The 21,922-nt window shown below is 37.9% G+C and overlaps 1 protein-coding gene across 1 annotated transcript; it reads left to right on the top strand.

Moving 5' to 3' along the window:
- Positions 1–4,223: 4,223 nt before the first annotated feature.
- LOC128580999 (olfactory receptor 7A17-like) lies at positions 4,224–5,162 on the top strand. The gene has a single exon (XM_053583463.1). It carries the CDS (start codon positions 4,224–4,226, stop codon positions 5,160–5,162), a length of 939 nt encoding a protein of 312 aa, XP_053439438.1.
- The last annotated feature ends 16,760 nt before the right edge of the window (positions 5,163–21,922 follow it).

Genomic DNA, 21,922 nt, shown 5'->3' with positions numbered 1-21,922 from the left:
ATTTATCTTTCTATACATCTTCTGGCATGCCAATGACTCAAACATGTGCTCTTTTGATTCTGTCCCATACTCCCACAAGCCTTTTATAACATTTTTATTTTAATAGACTTATGGGATATAAATGATTTTTTGGTATATAGATGAATTAGGTAGTGGAAAAGTCTAGGCTTTTAATATACCCAGCACCTGAATAGTATACATTATACCCAATTTATTCATAATAAATATGTTTTCAATGGCCCCAGTGGGAGGCAATACATTCTTCTGACATGAGAGCTACTCCCAAGCATCCATACCCTCTAGCATCCTCCTACTACATCCTTGGTGTCTATGTCTCACTCTGTATGACCATACCTACCATTGCTTAGTTCTCACTTATAAGTGAGAACATGGAATGTGTGGTATTTATTTTTTTGTTCTTGAGTTACTTCACTTAAAATAATGGCCTCCAGTTCTGTCTTAGTTGCTGTAAAAGACATTTCATTCTTTTTTCTGGCTGAGTAGTATTCTATGGTATGTGTATACACACACACACAAAGAGTCGCACACACACATTTTATTCATCTATTCATCAGTTGATAGGCACTTAGGTTGATTCTATATCATTGCAATATGAATTGTGCTGCAATAAGTATAGTAGTACAGGTGTCTTGTGTATAGAAGAATTTCTTTTCCTCTGGGTACATCCTAAGTAGTGTGATTGCTGGATCAAATGGTGGGTCTACTTTTACTTTTTTAATAAATCTCCATACTGTTTTCCATAAAGATTTTATTAATTTACATTCTCATCAACAGTGTATAACATTTGTATTTTTACTAATGTTTATTGGCTTTTTTTGTTATGAGTTAATATGGGGGCACATACAATTAGGTTACATCATTTTCATTTTTCAGGTAAAGTCCAAAATCTGAGTTGTAGTTGAGTCTTTCACTCAAGAACTGTGCCATATACCCCTACATTGTACCCAACAGTTAAGAATTAATGGAGTCTCCACCCACTCCTTGAATTTAATTGTGTTTTTCTCATGTGGGCCTGTAGTTGTTGGTCTACTATTTTCAGAGAAGTGCTGAGTACTACTTGATTTTCCATTCTTAGGATACTTTAATTAGGAGAATATTTTCCAAATACATCCAGGTAAACATATATCATAGTTTATTTATCCATCGATGCATTGATAGGCACTTGTGTTGTTTCCACATCTTTGTGATTGTGAACTGAGCTGCTATAAACATTTGAGGGCAAATGTCCTAATGGTAAAATGACTTTTTGTTCTGGGTAGATACCTAGTAATGGGATTGTGGAGTCAAATGGGAGGCCATTTTTAGTTCTTTGAAGACTCTCCTTGCTTCTTTCCAAAAAAGTTGTACTAGTTTGTAGTCCCACCAACAGTGCATCAGTATACCCCTCTCCCCTCACCCATGCCAGCATCTAAGCTTTGGGACCTTGGGATGTGGGCTATTCTTACTGGTGTTAGGTGTTTATTGCCTTTTTAATGAGTGGCCATTCTGACAGAGGTAGGCCATTCTGACTAATATATAGCTGAAGCAAGGCAGGCCATGGATCTATATTTGTTGAACACAGGATAGATGCATGAAAGGGAGTTGATTAGATTCTTCTTTGTAGTTCTATATATATTTGAATTATTCATAATAAATATGTTTTCAAAGGCCCCAGTGGGAGATAGTACATTCCTCTGACATGAGCCCTACTCCCAAGAGAACAAAATAGACCTAAAAATTTTCCAACTCAATTATGATCTCCAGAATCTTAGCAGTTATATTGCCTAGGGATTACAACATCAGAAAACATTATTTAATGAGAAGCTTCAAGGATTCAGGTTCTGGAACTCAGCAAACGTTAGACCTCCTGTCCTCACCATCAGTTCACAATCTAAGTAAAGAAGGAAACTCTATCTTGCCTCCTGGAATATCACTGTTGTCCAGAAATACATGCCTAACACCATCGCCCTGACGTTAAGGACACAGCTGTTGCTTCCACCATTCATTTGTTCAGGAAAACAAGACTCACAAAACATCCTCAACTGACCATACCTCAGCAAGCAACAGGTGCATAGGCACAGTAAGTTTTTGGCTAATTAAAATAAATAAGTGGGCTGAGAGGCAGTTCCCCTAGGGGTATAGCTAGGGGTAAGGAAATATAGAAAGTCCAATTAATTCAAAAAAGAATTCAAATAAGCTCAAGTGCCTAGCTAAGACGGAAGCCTCGGGGTTAATTGCAATCTCTTTGAACATTTTTCTCTTGTGCTCTGATATTCTGACGTAATTTCCACAGCCCTCTCTTTTCACATCAGAAATTGTCTCTTTCCTAATGTTTTACAAGGTGATATCAATTTCTCTTAATGTCTCATGCAGTTTCTGAGTCTTCAGTGTTCATGAACGATGGGCCCCTCAACTCTGTGATTCTGGAGAAGTTAGATAAGGCCATTCACCATGCAACGAGATTAGCTTAATTCTGCACTTAGTGAGTGTTAATATAAATCATTCTTCATATCATTTCTTGATTACCTTCAATGAGCTTTTTGTACTGATTTTTTGAGACAGAGTTTCACTAGCAGCAGCATCAAAGCTCACTGCAACCTCAGACTCTTGGGTTCAAGTGATTTTTTTGCCTCAGCCTCTTGAATAGATGAGACTACAAGCATGCAGTGCTGTCTCCAGCTAATTTTTCTATTATTTTTAGTGGAGACGAGGTTTCATTCTTACTCAGGCTGGTCTTGAATTCCTGAGCTAAAGTGATCCTCCTGCTTTGGCCTCCCAGAGTGCTGGGATTATGGCATGAGCCACCATTCCTAGTTTTTTTTTTTGTACTATTTTGAATAATATATTTTTCCTATGATGTATCTGCTTATTGCTGGAAAAAGAGAAGACATGTTTTGTTTGTGTTATGACTTAGCCTTACCAAAATGCCTTGTAAGTTGTAACAGCTTTCCAGTTGATTTTAGGCTACCAATTTTATCTGAAAATGTGATCAATCTACTTTTACACAAGATATGGAACTGTGATTGCATTTTCTTCCATAGTGGCATTGGTTTAAAATTTCAGAACACTGTTGGGTAGCAATAGTGACAGGCATATTTGTCTTCTATAGGAGCTTCATAAAGATCCCTCAAATAATTTCATGTCAGGGCTAATATTAGTTGATGAACAAGGAAGATGTTTCACAATTGTTAAGAAATACAATTTTATTTATGACTCTCGAAACGTTTATATATATTAAGACAGCTGTATTACATGTAGAAAAAATTTTCTACCTAGTTTTGTACTATAATAAGTAAATTACCAATATAAAATGCTCATTGCTTTCCTCTGTTGAGTGATATCTGATCATCATATTTAGTATTCTTGATAAATTTATAAATATATTTTATAGCTACTTTGAGTTTTTTCCATTTCTGCTAATTAGAGTAATGAGTGTTTTGGTTTTCTTTTTTTTACATGGCTGCTGTTATAGCAGGATATTATCTTTTGGTATCAGGGTTAAAATGGATTCAGAAGATTCATTAATATTTATTTCACATGGCTCCAAATACTTTTTATATATTACAGATAAAAGTGGGATTTCAAAACCACTAATTTGACATATTGTCTTTCATGAGAGATAAACTTGGCTAATAATACAATTTTTTCTTTGATGATTGGTCCATTATACTTCTGAAAAATATTGATACCTTCATTCCCCTACCCCCACACACATAATATTTGTACACATTTATGGAGCACATGTGATATTTGGTTACATGCATAAGATGTGTGATGAGCAAGTCAGGGTATTTAAGATGTTTATCACCTCAAATAATTATCATTTCAGTGTCCTGGGAAACTTTTAACTCCCCTCTTTTAGCTATTTTGAAATACATAATACATTGTTGTTAATTAATCAAGAGTGAAGGTGTAGGAAAAATCATGGCATTCTTACTGTTTATGGAAATTATATATGGATCTGTGGCTTTTTAAATTATTATTATTATAAAGGCATAAATACAAAACATATCAGAGAAGAAAAAAGACTAGCTGACCAAGGGTCAGGGAAATTGAACAGATGAAGTCAGCTTTGGAAAACTCACACTGACAGAAGAGGCCATTAAAGCAAATGCATCATCCCATCAAGGCATCAGTTTCCAGCAAAAATACACTATATTTCTGAACTGCCTGTTGGTGATTAATGGAGTCTCCTATGCCTCTCTTGCAGATATTTCCTTTATATGGACCCAGAGAACGACACAGGGCTTCCAGTATTTCTCCTCCTGGGACTTTCTGAAAAGCCAGAATTTCAGCCTACTCTCTTTGGGCTGTTCCTGTCTTTGTATCTGGTGACTGTCTTTGGGAACCTGCTCATCATCCTGGCCATCATCTCAGACTCCCACCTGCACACCCCCATGTACTTCTTCCTCTCTAACCTGTCCTTTTCTGACATCTGTTTCACCTCCACCACGATTCCAAAGATGCTGGTGAACATCCAAATGCAGAGCAAATCCATCACTTATGCAGGCTGCATCATCCAGATGTACTTTTTTACAGTTTTTGGACTTTTGGACAATTTACTACTGACGGTTATGGCCTATGACCGCTTTGTGGCCATCTGTCACCCCCTGCACTACATGGTCATTGTGAACCCCATGCTCTGTGTCCAGTTGCTTGTCCTCACCTGGCTCGTCAGCATGCTGGGGGCCCTTCCTGAGAGTTTGACAGTGCTGCAGCTTTCTTTCAGTGCAATCGCTGAAATCCCACACTACTTCTGTGAGCTCCCTGAGGTCCTCCAACTCTCCTGCTCACACACCTTTGTCAGTAATGTCGTATTATACATTGTGACGGGTGTCATGGGCTTCTTTCCTCTCGCTGGGATTCTTTTCTCTTATTTTCAAATTGTTTCTTCTGTCCTGAGGATCTCAACAGCAAGGGGGAAGTATAAAGCCTTTTCCATCTGTGGGTCTCATCTCTTGGTTGTCTGCCTTTTCTATGGGACATGCCTGGGAGTCTACCTCAGTTCCACATGGTCACACTCTTCTCAGACAGGGGTGTTTGCCTCAGTTCTGTACACTGTGGTCACCCCCATGCTGAACCCTTTCATCTACAGCCTGAGGAACAAGGACATAAAAGAGGCCCTGAGAAAGCTTCTATGCAGCCTGATGACCTCCCAGTGATAGCAGGGATGTGCCTGGACAAGTGTAATCAAAGACAATGGAACAGACCACTTAATCAAGTGAACTCTGAGGTTTTCTTGCGTGGGTTCTAATGACAAAGCTCTACTTACAATAGTTATCGAAAATGAGTAAATATTCTTTTGTTAAGGGTGTCTCCAGGTCATTTGCCTATTTTGTATTTTTTTTAAAGACTACTTTTCATATGTTGGAGTAATTACAATTTTTGTTATACAGGGTGTCCATAAAGTTCATGTGAAATTTATTATGTTAAACTATTTTAGATTGCACACAAGCTTTTATGTCCACCTTGGGTATACAAGGGCTGTCAAGAAAGTATCCAGCCATTGTTAATATAATAAATGTCTCTATTTTTCATATTACATGACTGGATACTTTCCAGACAGTCCGCATATATATACAGGGGGTTCTGAAAAAAATGTATACACATCTTAAGAAAGGAAAAAAATGTATTAAAATTGTAATATTTAAGTAATGTTTGACTTCTGCAATTACAAGAGGTACAAGATACAATCTGTAAGATAACAAACCAGTATATATGAGGGTCATTACCAAAATTTTGAGATACCAAATAATCAAGAAACATAAAATCTGCATAGATGGAAACAAATGAAGTCTTCCCAGCAACACCAATAAGCTGAGCAAGTTGAAACTTTCACAGATGAATCAGAAAGGATGCTGTTGACTGTTTTTCTTAGAATTGAAACAACGGACCATAACACAGCATGTCTTAAAACTCTGGTAGTTACCCACATGTTGTGTATTAAAATTTTTTTAAACCTTTTGTACATATATAGAGAGAGAAATAGAGAAAAAGGTAAAAGAATAAAAGAGAGAGAAATAAAAATAGAGATAGAGAAAAAGAGAGATAAAGAAATACTTTTTCTGATCAGTAGCCTCCCTTGCCACTTTCTTCATGGGTTCCTTTGATGAACACACTGTTAAAATTTTGATAAAGTCCATTTTTAAAAAAAGTTATTCTCCTTTTCTACAGATCAGAGGTCTGGCTGTGGTTTGTTTGCATTCTCTGCTCAGGGTCTCACAAAGTCAGAGTCAAGTTCTTATCCATCCTGTGTTCCCATCTATAGCTCAGGATTCTCCTCTTCATTCAGGTGTTGGCAGAATTTAATTCTTTGTATCTGTTAAGACTGTGGCCCCCTTACCTTGCTGGTTGTTGGACAAGGTTCACACTTAGACCTTACAGGCTGTTATCAAGTTCTATACATGTGGTGTTTTGGATTGATTATTGGTGTCTCCCTCACTGGACTGTATACTAAAATATAATCCCCAATGTGATGCTCTTGAGAGGTAACTAGGCGATGAGGATAGAACCCATATGATGGGATAAATTCCTGCAGTAAAAGAGAGCAGAAGGCTAAGCTTGTTCACTCCTTTTCTGCCATGTGAAGACAACAAAACATCAGCACTCAGTATCTCAGAAGAGGACACTCACTAGATCCTAAATATGGTGGCACCATTTCAGACTTCCAGGCCTCAGACTGTGAGAAATTAGTTTCTGTCATTATTTTGTTTGAGCAGCCAGAGATGACCAAGACATTGGCTTTCTCAGCAGTGACGCCTTACTGCTTAGAGGTCAGCAGCAGAATCTCTCCCATCCTGTGAATTTCTTCCTTGATGGAAGCTCCAATCTCTTTGAAGGGTACATCTGATATGATCAGGTAAAGCCAGGGTGAACTCCTTTCCTTTTGATTAATTCAAAGGAATCACATTGAGACCTTAATTATAATAAGTCTGAGGGGCCCTCTCAGAATTCTTTCCCAACCCACATTAATAAATTGGAGGATTTAGTATTGTTAAGATGCCGATTCTCATTAAACTGATCTACAGATGCAGTGAAAAAAATATATTACAAGGGTTATTTGATAAAAACTGACAACCATGTCTAATATTTACATAGAAGTGCAAGTAATCTACAAAAGCCAAAATAGTGTTGAAAGAGAACGAAGTTAGAAGTCTCACACTACCTGAATTCAACACTTAATGTTAAGGTACAATAATAAAAGTGCTGTGTAAAGATAGACCCAAACATTAATTGAACAGGAAAGAATCCAGAAATGGACCCACAATATATGGTCAATAGATTTTTGACAGAGGTACCACACCAAAGTTGATGGTGGTGTCAAAAGAGGACAGTCTATTCAATAAATGGTACAAGAACTAGATATCTGTATGAAAAATAAATTAATCCCTTACTCATACATCATTTTCTACATAAAAATTAACTCAAACTTTGGATGTGAATGGGATTAAATGGTTTCCCAACATTGATTGACTTAAACAGTCACTTTTTGGACTAATTGTACCCAAGTAACTGCCTCCGTAGTGGTACTCTTTATTCTTCATTAATAGTTACTATTCAAAATGGCTATCATGTGCTCATCTCACCTCATGTCTTCATCCCATGCTAATGTGCTCATCCCACACCAATAACTTCTAGGTTGGTAGTCTTGAAACAACATTCCCATAACATCAATTATACTATCTTTGTCTGTTAACGTATTAGATTCTATTTGTGTCTCACCCACATCTTTACCATTTCTGAACATTCACAGCTCAATATTCAACTGCTGGCTTCTGGGTCTCTTTGCCTGAAAGCTTCATTTAACAGAACCCACTGGCATGGTTATCTATGAGTGTGATGAAATAATACCCCTTCCCCCAGGAATTCTATGTGGTCATAGTAGAGTCTATTCTTGGAATTTAGAAATTCAATAGCATTTTTGTAAGAGGGAGAATGGCCTGAGGCCTGCTTAGATAAGCTCTCTGCCTTCCTTCTATGCCCTGTACCAGAAAAACTATCTGGTCTCCTTTGATAAACAGCTGATTTTCCTTGGATTCCAGGTTAGTTGGTTATTCTCTGACCATAGCTGACAGGTTTTTTTAAAGTTATGGGTGAGTACAGTGGCTCATGCCTGTAATCTCAGCACTTTAGGAGGCTGAGGCAGAAGGATTTCCTGAGCCCAGGTTTTCAAGACCAGCCTGGGCAAAATAGCAAGACCTCATCTCTAAAAATTTTGTTTTTCAAGAACTACATGGATGAGTGGCACATGCCTGTAGTGCCAGCTACTCAGGAGGCTGAGGCATAAAGATTGCTTGAATCCAGTAGTTTGAAGTTACAGTGAGCTCTGATGATGCCACCACATTCCAGCCTGGGCAAGGGAATGAGAGCCTATCTCTAAACAAAAAAGGAGAGTGAGAGAAAGAAAGAGGAGAGATGAGTTAGGATATGTAGGATTTTATAGATTATTGGTATCTGTTTATTTCTTGTTAGGGTGTAGTAATGTACTTTCCAGAATTTAGTATCCCAAGTGGAAACTTGTATTTTTAACCTTCTATGTGATTTGAGAGGAAAGAGACAGCCAGAGAGAGTATTTCTCTAATACCTAGTAGAGAAACAGTATGATTTTCTCCTCACCATCCAATTTGATCCCTCACTATTTCATTCCTAAATTTTGAATAGCAAAGCTATTTGAGTTCAGAAAGCAAGTAATACACAATTACTTTGATTATCATTCTTATGAATTTTTAAACACATCAGTGGAGAACAGAAGAGAGTGGTCATGCTTACATTTAAAAGCATGTTTCAAGTCTCAAGCTTTAATTAATTTTTTTAAATTTCATGGTGCTCTAATCATTTGTCAGATGTATAGCTTGCATGCTGTGCATAACCAGAATTTAGAAGGAACTTAAATGAATCAGCAAGAAAAAAACCACAGTGGGCAAAAGACATGAACAGTTACTTTTCAAAAGAAGATATATAATGGCCCATGAGCATCTGAAAAAGTGCTCAACACTAATCATTGAGGAAATGCAAATTAAAACCACAAGGAGATATCACCTTACCCCTATCAGAATGGCCACTATTAAAAAATCATAAAAAATAGATATCAGCATGGATACACTGAAAAGGGAACATTTATACACTGTTGGTAAGATTGTAAATTAGACAACCTATTTTCAAAACAATATAGAGTCCTCAAAAAACTAAAAGTAGACCTACCATTCAATCCAGCAATCTTATTACTATTTATCTATCTGAAGGAAAAGAAGTCATTATATCAAAAAGACACTTGAACTTGTATGTTTACCACAGCAGAATTCACAATTGCAAAGATATGGAATCAACCTACATGCCAATCAACTGATGAGTAAATAAAGAAAATGTGATACACACACACACACACACACCAACCACAGAATATTACTCAGCCATAAAAAGAATGAACTAATGTCATGTGCAGCTACTGTGATGGAACTGGAGACCATTATCCTAAGTAAAATATCTCAGGAATGGAAAAACAAATACCATATGTACTCAGTCATAAGTGGGAGCTTAAGAATGGTGATACATGGTCATATGAGTGGTATAATGGACTTTGGAGAGTCATAAAAAGGGAGCATAGTGGGTGAAGGATCAAAAATTATCTACTGGGTACAATGTACACTATTCAGGTGAAGGATACACTAAATAAAATTTCTGACTTCACCACCATACAATTCATCCATGTATCGAAAAACCACTTGTATCCTCAAAATCTATTGAAATAAAGAAAAAAACAATTTTAAGCTAAAAGAAATTTCATAGTGTTAAATTTCTATTTGGATGTTATCTGATGATTAAGACTGGAGGATACAAGCATGCATTCTTCAGTGTTTTTTTTTTCAGCTTTGCTGCCATAACAAGAAATTCCAACATCACAGTGGATTCCTCATCATTTTGCATGTAGGTTGCAGGGTGTGGGTGGCTCTGACTAGGCTATAGTGAGTTATGATCATGTCACTATACTCTAGCTGGGTGACAGCATGTTTCATGCTGATCTTCATTTTAGGAATCTGATTGAGCAAACAGTCCCAATGTGAGAGGTGCACATTCTCATAACAGAGAGGAAGAAGAAGAGGAGGGAAAGATTTATCATAATGTATTGAGCATCATGCCCGCCCACACTCTACCAACCAAAGTATGTCATTTGTCCAAATCCAAAGCCAAATGGCAGGGAGGAAACACTCCTAACACATGAGGCTAGCAACTATTCATATCCAAGGCAATGGGGGGAAGGGAAGTGTCCAGTCCTACATAGAAAACAACTGGTAACTAATTATAAAATAGAAAACAAATTCTACCTGGGGCAGAAACAGAGAAGCAAGCATTTCAAACTTCTGTTGACACCCATTGTTTATGAATAACAGGCTATGCATTTACAGGAAGAAAGATGAGAAGTTGATGGAATAATTTGATGCCCCAAGAAACACCAATTTTATAGATATATTCCCAAGAGTAGAACATAGTAAAACAGTTTGAAAGAGTCTAAAAATTAGCCAGGTGCGGTGGCTCATGCCTGTAATCCTAGCACTTTAGGAGCCTGAAGTGGGTAGATTGCTTTAGCTCAGGAGTTTGCAAACAGCATAAGACAGAGCAAGACCCCATCTCTAAAAATAACTGGGTGTTGTGGTGGGTGCCTGTAGTCCCCACTACTTGGGAGGCTGAGGTGAGAGAATCATATGAGCCCAAGAGTTTGAGATTGCTGTGAGCTATGACCCCATGACACTCTACTGAGGGTGAAAAAGTGAGACTCTGTCTAAAAAAAATAGTCTAAAAATTCTTTTTTCTTTTTTGAAGACCATCTTGTTCTGTCACCCAGCTAGGGTACAGTGGCATAATCATAACTCACTGCAACCTCAAACTCCTGACCTCAAGCCTCAAGTGATCCTCATGCCTTGGCCTCCCAGAGTGCTAGGATCACTGGTGTGAGCCACCTTCCCTGGACTTAAAAATTCCCAATGGACCTATTTGTAGACTGCATGAAGAAGTCAGAGACAACAAAGCACAATTCTCAAGCACCCTGCTCCATCTGGGGTGCTGGGATGAAGTCTTCCCTCACAAACACACCTTGCTTTCTCCCTGGATCAGATGAACGCTAGACTCACTTTGTGGTATCACAATAAACTTAGTAAATGGGAAACTCACAATAAATTTAGTAAATGGGGAACTGAGGCATAGTCACAATAGCGTCTGTCCATTGAGCATCCTCTATGTGCTAGGCAATTTCCTATGAGCTTTAAAATATTACTTACCTCTCACATAATCTGCATAAATTAGGTAGAATTACTCAAGTTGACAGATAAGGAACATTATTATTATTATAAGATTCATTTCCCATGGTGAAAGAAGTATACAAAAGGCAAGGGTAAACTGGTTTAGGGAGAAGTTGAGCTACCAAGTCCAACATTTGAACACCTACCATCAAGCTTGATGAGGATGGTAGGATTCTTGGTGGAGAAGTTCTCAAAATCCTTACACCTCACTCTAACACTGGACCACAGCCTTGATTCTCAAAGAGTCGTCTATAGACCAGGGCCAAGAGCCTTACTATTACCTGGGAACTAATGACAAATGCAGAAGAATCTCTAGGTCCATGCCATGTTATAATTTGCATTTGAACAACATCCCCAAGTGATTCATATACACACTGAAGTCAGAAAAATTCTAAAGTAGTGTTTTTTGAACCTTCCCAATGTTAACTTTTGTGTTGGATAATTCTTTGAGGATCCTGTCCTGTGCGTGGTAAGATTTTGAGCAGTACTCCTGGATTCAACCTACTAGGTGACAACACTACCTCCCCAGTGGTGACAACTGAATGTTTCCCCAGACATTTCCAGGCTTCTCCTGAATGCATAATCACCCCCCCCCCTTGTTGAAAACCACTGATGGAGAGTGTGAGAACTAAAAACATCTTGATGAAGTGCCAACCAAAGTTCATCCATCAGTTCACACCTGTGGGCAGATCCCTTAACCTTTCTGAACCCCATTTCAGAAAGTACAGAACAAGTCCCTAACAATATTGGCCTACGTAATGGACATGTCTAAAAATTAGACAAGACAATCCAGTGGAAAGCAACTGGGGTGCAGTGATGAGGGGAGGGGAATAAACCAAACCTGACAGGGACTATGAACACTATTTGAGTGACAGGCACATCTACAGCCAGGACACAAGCATCACAAAAATGAATCATGTAATCTAAGACATTTGTACCCCATTAATATTTGGAAGTAATAATAAAAAGATTGAATGTGCCTGGTGAGATAAAGAAGGAAGACGTGAGTATGGTTACTCTTGGATTTCATATTAATACTAATCTTTCTAAGATTAAAATATTCACAAAAGAAAAAAAGTTTAGAAATGCAAAAATATATATATACTTGGAAACTTCAGGATGCAAGTATAGGAAGTATTCCATCACAAAAGTTTGAAAAGGAAAACACCTGGTGTCTAGATATTACATGATGATTTGAAGAAAGATTTCGAGGCTTGAAATAGGGAAGATAAGGCTTATCCATCCTATCAGAGATAATTAAGATTTGAATCATTACTATGGGGGCTTAGTTGTCTGCATTCGACAGAGTCCGCTGTATGTCTGCCACCAGCTTCTCTGAGTGGGTCTGTAGGAACCATGTGAGTCCTGCTTTAGAAAACCATTACTTCAGGAAAGTACCTTTGTCAATCAGATGCCATTGATTATGTACGGTATTTTAAATGGAAGACCTCCTTTAGTTTATATGTGATATGTGTAGAAAAGAGTTGAATTATAAAATTCCATAGAACAGAATAATACAGAGAGATTAAAAATCGTATTTTCTTAAGACACAAGGAAAATGATCATCATATCTGTAGTGAAAAAATCAGGATATAAAACTGTATCTGGACTCCAACTTCTTTTTAGCAAAGGACTCAAACACATACTTTGTATATAAGAGTGTAGAAGAGAAGATTTTTTAAAAAGTCAGAAAACATTAATAGTGTTTCTCCCAAAACAACTGCCAGTGATTTTTATTTTCTTTTCTATAATTATCTCTGTATTTCAAAATTTTAAGATAAGCCTGTGTTTTTTTTCAAGTCAGCAAAAAATGTTTAACACACCTTTGTGGGGAGGGACAATTAGAAGAGGGACTTTACCTAACAAATACAATCACTGTAAACTGGTTCTTTGTACCCTCAGTGATTTCCCAACAATAAAAAATATGTATTTTTTTATTTCTTTTGTTTTGCTCTTACTTTTTTTTTATTAAATCATAGCAATGTCCATTAATGCAATTATGGGGTACAATGTGCTGGTTTTGTATACTGTATCTTTAAAGATTCTTTTTTTTTTTTTTTTTAATGTTAGGGATTCATTGAGGGTACAATAAGCCAGGTTACACTGATTGCAATTGTTAGGTAAAGTCCCTCTTGCAATCATGTCTTGCACCCATAAAGTGTGACACAAACCCAGGCCCCACCCCCCTCCCTCCTTCCCTCTTTCTGTTTCCCCCCATAACCATAATTGTCATTAATTGTCCTCATATCAAAATTGAGTACATAGGATTCATGCTTCTCCATTCTTCTGATGCGTTACTAAGAATAATGTCTTCCACGTCCATCCAGGTTAGTACAAAGGATGTAAAGTCTCCATTTTTTTTAATGGCTGAATAGTATTCCATGGTATACATATACCACAGCTTGTTAATCCATTCCTGGGTTGGTGGGCATTTAGGCTGTTTCCACATTTTGGCGATTGTAAATTGAGCTGCAATAAACAGTCTAGTACAAGTGTCCTTATGATAAAAGGATTTTTTTCCTTCTGGGAAGAGGCCCAGTAATGGGATTGCAGGATCAAATGGGAGGTCTAGCTTGAGTGCTTTGAGGTTTCTCCATACTTCCTTCCAAAAAGGTTGTACTAGTTTGAAGTCCCACCAGCAGTGTAAAAGTGTTCCCTTCTCTCCACATCCACGCCAGCATCTGCAGTTTTGAGATTTTGTGATGTGGGCCACTCTCACTGGGATTAGATGGTATCTCAGGGTGGTTTTGATTTGCATTTCTCTAATAGATAGGGATGATGAACATTTTTTCATATGTTTATTAGCCATTCGTCTGTCGTCTTTAGAGAAAGTTCTATTCATGTCTCTTGCCCATTGATATATGGGATTGTTGGCTTTGTTCATGTGGATTAATTTGAGTTCTCTATAGATCCTAGTTATCAAGCTTTTGTCCAATTGAAAATATGCAAATATCCTTTCCCATTGTGTAGGTTGTCTCTTTGCTTTGCTTATTGTCTCCTTAGCTGTACAGAAGCTTGTCAGTTTAATGAAGTCCCATTTATTTATTTTTGTTGTTGTTGCAATTGCCATGGCAGTCTTCTTCATGAAGTCTTTCCCCAGGTCAATATCTTCCAGTGTTTTTCCTATGCTTTCTTGGAGGATTTTTATTGTTTCATGCCTTAAATTTAAGTCCTTTATCCATCTTGAATCAATTTTTGTGAGTGGGGAAAGGTGTGGGTCCAGTTTCAGTCTTTTACATGTAGACATCCAGTTCTCCCAACACCATTTATTGAATAGGGAGTCTTTCCTCCAAGGTATGTTCTTGTTTGGTTTATCGAAGATTAGGTGGTTGTAAAATGTTAATTTCATTTCTTGGTTTTCAATTCGATTCCAAGTGTCTATGTCTCTGTTTTTGTGCCAGTACCATGCTGTCTTGAGCACTATGGCTTTGTAGTACAGATTAAAATGTGGTATGCTGATGCCCCCAGCTTTGTTTTTGTTACAGAGAACGGACTTAGCTATACAGGGTTTTTTCCGGTTCCATACAAAACGCAGAATCATTTTTTCCAAATCTTGGAAGTACGATATTGGTATTTTGATAGGAATGGCATTGAATAGGTAGATTCCTTTGGGAAGTATAGACATTTTAACAATGTTGATTCCTCCGGTCCATGAGCATGGTATGTTCTTCCATTTGTTAATATCCTCTGCTATTTCCTTTCTGAGGATTTCATAGTTTTCTTTATAGAGGTCCTTCACCTCCTTCGTTAGGTATATTCCTAGGTATTTCATTTTCTTTGAGACTATGGTGAAGGGAGTTGTGTCCTCAATTAGCTTCTCATCTTGACTGTTATTGGTGTATACAAAGGCTACTGACTTGTGAACATTGATTTCATATCCTGAAACATTACTGTATTTTTAGATGATTTCTAGGAGTCTTGTGGTTGAGTCTTTGGGGTTCTCTAAGTATAAGATCATGTCGTCAGCAAAGAGGGAGAGTTTGACCTCCTCTGCTCCCATTTGGATTCCCTTTATTGCCTTGTCTTGCCTAATTGTATTGCCTAGAACTTCCAGCACTACGTTGAATAGTAAAGGTGACAGAGGACAACCTTGTCTGGTTCCAGTTCTAAGAGGAAAAGCTTTCAGTTTTACTCCATTCAGTAAAATTTTGGCTGTGGGTTTTGGCTGTGGGTTTGTCATAGATAGCTTCAATCAGTTTTAGAAATGTGCCACCTATGCCTATACTCTTCAGTGTTCTAATTAGAACAGGATGCTGGATTTTATCAAATGCTTTTTCTGCATCTATTGAGAGGATCATGTGATCTTTATTTTTGCCTCTGTTAATATGGTGGATAACGTTTATGGACTTGCTTATGTTAAACCAGCCTTGCTTCCCTGGGATGAAACCTACTTGATCATGATGAATGACTTTTTTGTGATAAGCTGTAATCTATTGGCTAGGATTTTGTTGAGAATTTTTGCATCTATATTCATGAGTGAAATTGGTCTGAAATTCTCCTTTTTGTTTGGGCCTTTTCCTCAGTTGGGTATCAGGGTGATGTTTCTTCATAGAACATGTTGGGGAAGATTCCTTCTTCCTCAATTTTTTGGAATAATTTCTGCAGTACAGGAATAACCTCTTCCTTGAAGGTTTGATAGAATTCTGGTGTGAAGCCATCTGGACCAGGGCATTTTTTGGTTGGAAGATTTTTTTATTGATTCTTTAATCTCAGTGCTTGAAATTGGTCTGTTCAGGAGCTCTATTTCTTCCTGGCTGAGTCTAGGGAGAGGGTGTGATTCCAAATATTGATCCATTTCCTTCACATTGTCAAATTTCTGGGCATAGAGTTTCTGGTAGTATTTAGAGATGATCTCTTGTATCTCTGTGGGATCAGTTTTTATTTCCCCTTTATCATATCTGATTGAGGTTACTAGAGATTTTACTCTTCTATTTCTAGTCACTCTGGCCAATGGTTTATCTATTTTAGTTATTTTTTCAAAAAAACAAGTCCTCATTTCATTAATTTTCTGAATGATTCTTTTGTTTTCAATTTCGTTGATCTCAGATTTGATTTTGGATATTTCTTTTCTTTTCTTCTACTGGGTTTAGGCTTAGATTGTTCTTATTTTTCTAATTCCATAAGATGGCTTGTGAGTTTGTTGATGCATGGTCTTTCTGTTTTTCTAATGTATGCATCTAAAGCGATGAATTTTCCTCTCAAAACTGCTTTCGCAGTGTCCCACACGTTTTGGTAGCTTGTGTCTTCATTGTTGTTATGCTCAAGGAAGTTAATGATTTCCTGTTTTATTTCTTCCTGCACCCATCTGTTATTCAACAGAAGGTTGTTTAATTTCCATTCGTTTGGGTGGGGTTGAACGTTTTTGTTAGAGTTGAGTTCCACCTTTAGTGCCTTATGGACTGAGAAGATACAAGGTAAAATTTCAATTCTTTTTGTTCTGTTGACATTTGCTTTGTGTCCCAGGATATGATCAATTTTGGAGAATGTTCCATGGGGTGATGAGAAGAATGTATATTCTTTATTTTTGGGATGGAGCGTTCTATATGCGTCTATTAAGGCACAGTTGTTCTAGGGTATCATTTAAATCTCTTATATCTTTGTTTAATTTCTATTTAGAGGATCTGTCCAGCTCTGTAAGAGGAGTGTTGAATTCCACTGTTATTATCGTATTATTGGATATCATATTGCTCAGACTGAGTAAGGTCTGTTTCAAGAATCTAGGGGCATTTAAATTGGGTGCATAAATATTTAGAATTGAAACATCTTCTTGTTGTATTTTTCCCTTGACCAATATAGAGTGACCATCTTTGTCTTTTTTGACTTTCGTTGCTTTAAATCCACATGTATCTGAAAATAAATCACAACTCCTCTTTTTTCCTGAATTCCATTTGCCTGAAAAATTGTCTTCCAATCCTTGACTCAGAGCTTTAATTTGTCTTTTGAAGCCAGGTGTGTTTCTTGCAGGCAGCAAATGGATGGCTTGTGTTTTTTAATCCAGTCAGCCAATCTATGTCTCTTCAGTGGGGAATTCAAGCCATTAACATTTATTGAGATAATTGATAAGTGTGGTAGTATTCTATTCATCCTATTTTGTGAGAGTCCATTGCTTAGGTTTATCTTTTGCATCCATGTGGAGGTTAGGTTATGTCCTTTAATTTCTAAGTTCTTACTTTCTGCTGATCCATTGTGATGGTCAGTGTGTAGGACATGTTGAAGTATGTCCTGTAGAGGTGGTTTTGATGTAGCGAATTTCCTCAATGTTTGTATATCCATAAATGATTTGATTTCTCCGTCAATTTTGAAGCTTAGCTCAGCAGGGTACAGAATTCTGGGCTGGAAATTGTTCTGTTTAAGTAGATTAAAGGTAGATGACCATTGTATTTTTGCTTGTAAAGTTTCATTAGAGAAGTCTTCAGTCACTCTGATGGATTTTCCCCAGTAGGTCAACTGGCACTTACTCCTGGCAGCTTGCAGAATCTTTTCTTTTGTCTTGACTATGGACAGGTTCATCACAATGTGTCTTGGAGAAGCTCGGTTAGAGTTGAGGCGACCTGCGGTCCGATATCCCTCTGAAAGCAGTGTGTCAGAATCTTTGGTGATATTTGGGAAATTTTCTTTTATAATATTCTCTAGTGTGTCTTCCATTCCTCTGGGGCATTCTTCTTCCCCTTCTGGAATTCCTATAACTCGTATGTTAGAACATTTCATAAAGTTCCATATTTCTGACAGGGAACGTTCTGCTTTCTCTCTCTTCTTTTCTGCCTCTTTAACTCTCTGAGTTATCTCAAGAACTTTGTCCTCTACCTCCAAAATTCTTTCTTCTACATGGTCTAACCAGTTGCTGATACTTTCTATTGCATCTTTAAGTTCCTTAATTGACTGCTTCAGTTCTTTCAGCTCTGCTATATCCTTTCTATATTCTTCATATCTTTCATCTCTTATTTGATTCTGTTTTTGGATTTCCTTTTGGTCATTTTCCACTTTATTAGCAGTTTCCTTCATTGTTTCCATCATTTTCTTCATTGTTTTCTTTCTTTTCTTTTTTTTTTTTTAGGAGCTGTAAACAGGAGTCATTTATTTGAAGCAAATAGGATCGTGATGCATGGCCCATGAGCACGCTGACTTCTCTTTTTTTATTTATTTATTTTTTTATTAAATCATAGCTGTGTACATTAGTATGATCATGGGGCACCATACACTTGGTTCATAGACTGTTTGACACATTTTCATCACACTGGTTAACATAGCTTTCGTGGCATTTTCTTAGCTATTTTGCTAAGACCTTTACATTCCACATTTACTAGGATTCACATATACCCTTGTAAGATGCACTGTAGGTGTAATCCCATTAATCCCCCTTCCTCCACCTACCTCCCCCGTCCCTCCCCTCCCTTTCCGCCTTCTCCCTATTCTTAGGTTGTAACTGGGTTATAGCTTTCATGTGTAGGTCCTACATTAGTTTCACAATAAGGGTGAGTATATTGGGTACTTTTTCGTCCATTCTTGAGACTCTTTACTAAGAAGAATATGTTCCAGCTCCATCCATGTAAACATGAAAGAGGTAAAGTCTCCATCTTTTTTAAGGCTGCATAATATTCCATGGTGTACATATACAACAATTTATTGATCCATTCGTGGATCGATGGGCACTTGGGCTTTTTCCATGACTTAGCAATTATGAATAGGGCTGCAATAAATATTCTGATACAAATATCTTTGTTATGATGTGATTTTGGGTCTTCTGGGTATATGCCCAGTAGGGGGATTACAGGATTGAATGGCAGATCTATTTTTAGATCTCTAAGTGTTCTCCGTATCTCTTTCCAAAAGGAATGTATTAATTTGAATTCCCACTAGCAATGCAAAAGTGTTCCCTTTTCTCCACATCCACAGCAACATCTCTGATCTTGGGATTTTGTGATGTAGGCTAGTCTCACTGGAGTTGGACGTGAAAGATCTATATAAAGAGAACTATGAAACTCTAAGAAAAGAGATAGCTGAGAATGTTAGCAAATGGAAAAATATACCATGCTCATGGTTGGGAAGAATCAACATTGTTAAAATGTCCATACTACCCAAAGCAACATATAATTTCAACGCAATCCCCATTAAAGCTCCACTGTCATACTTTAAAGATCTTGAAAAAACAATACTTGGTTTTATATGGAATCAGAAAAAACCTCGAATAGCCAAGACATTACTCAAAAATAAAAACAAAGCAGGAGGAATCACGCTACCAGACCTCAGACTATACTACAAATCGATAGTATCAAAAGAGCATGGTACTGGCACAAAAACAGAGAAGTAGATGTCTGGAACAGAATAGAGAACCAAGAGATGAATCCAGCTAATTACCATTATTTAATCTTTGACAAGCTAATTAAAAACATTCGATGGGGAAATGATTCCCTATTTAACAAATGGTGCTGTGTGAACTGGCTGGCAACCTGTAGAAGACTGAAACTGGACCCACACCTCTCACCATTAACCAAGATACACTCTCACTGGATTAAGGATTTAAACCTAAGACATGAAACTATAAAAATACTAGAAGAGATTGCAGGGAAAACCCTTGAAGAAATTGGGTTGGGCGAGTTTTTTATGAGGAGGACCCCTTTGGCAATTGAAGCTGCTTCAAAAATACACTATTGGGACTTGATCAAACTAAAAAGCTTCTGCGCAGCCAAGAACACAGTAAGTAAAGCAACGAAACAGCCCTCAGAATGGGAAAAGATATTTGCAGGTTATGTCTCCAACAAAGGTTTAATAACCAGAATCCACAGAGAACTCAAACGCATTAACAAGAAAAGAACAAGGGATCCCATCACAGGCTGGGCAAGGGACTTGAAGAGAAACTTCTCTGAAGAAGACAGGCACACGGCCTTCAGACATATGAAAAAATGCTCATCATCTTTAATCATCAGAGAAATGCAAATCCTTCATTGTTTTCATCATGTGTATTCTAAATCCCTTTTTGTCATTCCTAACATTTCTTTATAGGTAGAATCCTCTGCAGTAGCTACCTCATGGTCCCTTAGAGGGGTTGCTCTGGACTGGTTCTTGATGTTGCCTGGAGTTTTCTGCTGATTCTTCCTCATGAGTGATTTCTTTTATCTGTTTCCTTGCCCTAATTTTCCTTTCACTTCTTCTTGCTCTTCACGTTCCCGTGCCTGTGGATTAAGGTTTCAATGAGTCCTTTTGGTACAGAACCAGAAGAATGGGAAGGTTGAAGAGGAAGAAGGGATAGAAGAAAGAAAATGAAAGAAAGAATGAAAAGAAAATAGAGAAAGTAGAGGGTGTGGGTAAAAGGGAATATTGACAAAAAGAAGAGAGGCACAGAAAGAGGGAGATGAGACAGAGCAATATAGGTGTACAGTAGGGTACTTTGACACAATCTTAAAAAAACCCCAACCTCTGGGGGTGCCTGGTTGGGTGGTTCCCTTGAGGTCAGCGGCTCTTTGATAACCTGATCAGACACAGTACCCCACCTCCACCAAGTAGAGAGGAAAGTCAAAAATGCTATAAATCAAACCAAAACAAGCAAACAGAAAACTTTATGGGATAAAATTGGGTGAAAAACCAAATAATAGGGGTAGAAACACTAGCAAAAATGAAGTTGTAATTATTGAAAAAGGCAGCAATGGGAAATTGTATTTAAACCAAAAAAATGGAGAAAGAAAAAAAAGAAAAGAAAAATCTGCACAGAAAAGGTTGAAATTAAAAAACAAAACAACAAGAACAAAATAAACAAAAAACAAAAAAACAACAACAATGAAAAACAACCAAAAACAAAGCAGTATATATATCTTGTTGAATGTTGTCTGGGCAACAGGTGGTCTTCTGGGGTATGAGATGTTAATCACAGTGCTGATATGACTGGAGGCCTTCACTGATTTCTCAAACCCCACTGGGTGGACACCCTAAATCTCTCTTCAGCCCTCTTAAAAGGCACTTTAAACTTCTGAACTTGGCTAAGGAGAAGCTTTCCCAGGAAAGTGCTTGTCGCTGGGATCACTGCTGAAGTGGCTATCCACTTACCCAGTGTGCCAAACCGGTCTCACTCTGCCCCTAAGAGTTAAGGCTGTATGGCGGCTCAGTCCCCACCTTTAGTCTGCTTAGTCACTAGGTTACCAGTTCCCACCTGATCCTTGCTCTGCAACCCTGAGGGCGGAGCTTGCTGTGGCAGTTCTCTCACAATGGCTCCCTGTGGCCCAAAGCCAAACACTATTAGCTCCATTGGGCTCAGCGGCTCAGTCTGGGGCCCTAGACAACACCCAAAGTTCTCTGCACTGCTGCTCAAGCTCTTCCCAAGGCAGTTCAACTGAGTGCCAAGTCCAAAAACACCAAAACAGTTCACAGGTAAGGACTTTCTGGTTTGCAGTCTCACTGCTGCTGTACTTACAGCTGCCGGCAGGATTAGACTGATCGAACACATGCAACCACTTGCCAGTTTTCCACTGTTTTTGTCCTCCTCTTGGGGTCCAGAAGTCTCTCGCTGACTCCCTGTATCCTCAAAGGGATGATTATAGGCAGATCCTACCAGCCAGAGATGCCTGGAGTTTTATCTCTCCAGACTCACGGTTCCCAGTTGCAGGGAAGCTGTTACTCGGCCACCATCTTGCTCTCTG

Source organism: Nycticebus coucang, chromosome 3 (assembly GCF_027406575.1).
Source record: "Nycticebus coucang isolate mNycCou1 chromosome 3, mNycCou1.pri, whole genome shotgun sequence".
NCBI lineage: Eukaryota > Metazoa > Chordata > Mammalia > Primates > Lorisidae > Nycticebus > Nycticebus coucang.
The sequence above is the reverse complement of the archived record's forward strand: the minus strand, read 5'-3'. Positions and strand labels throughout refer to the sequence as shown.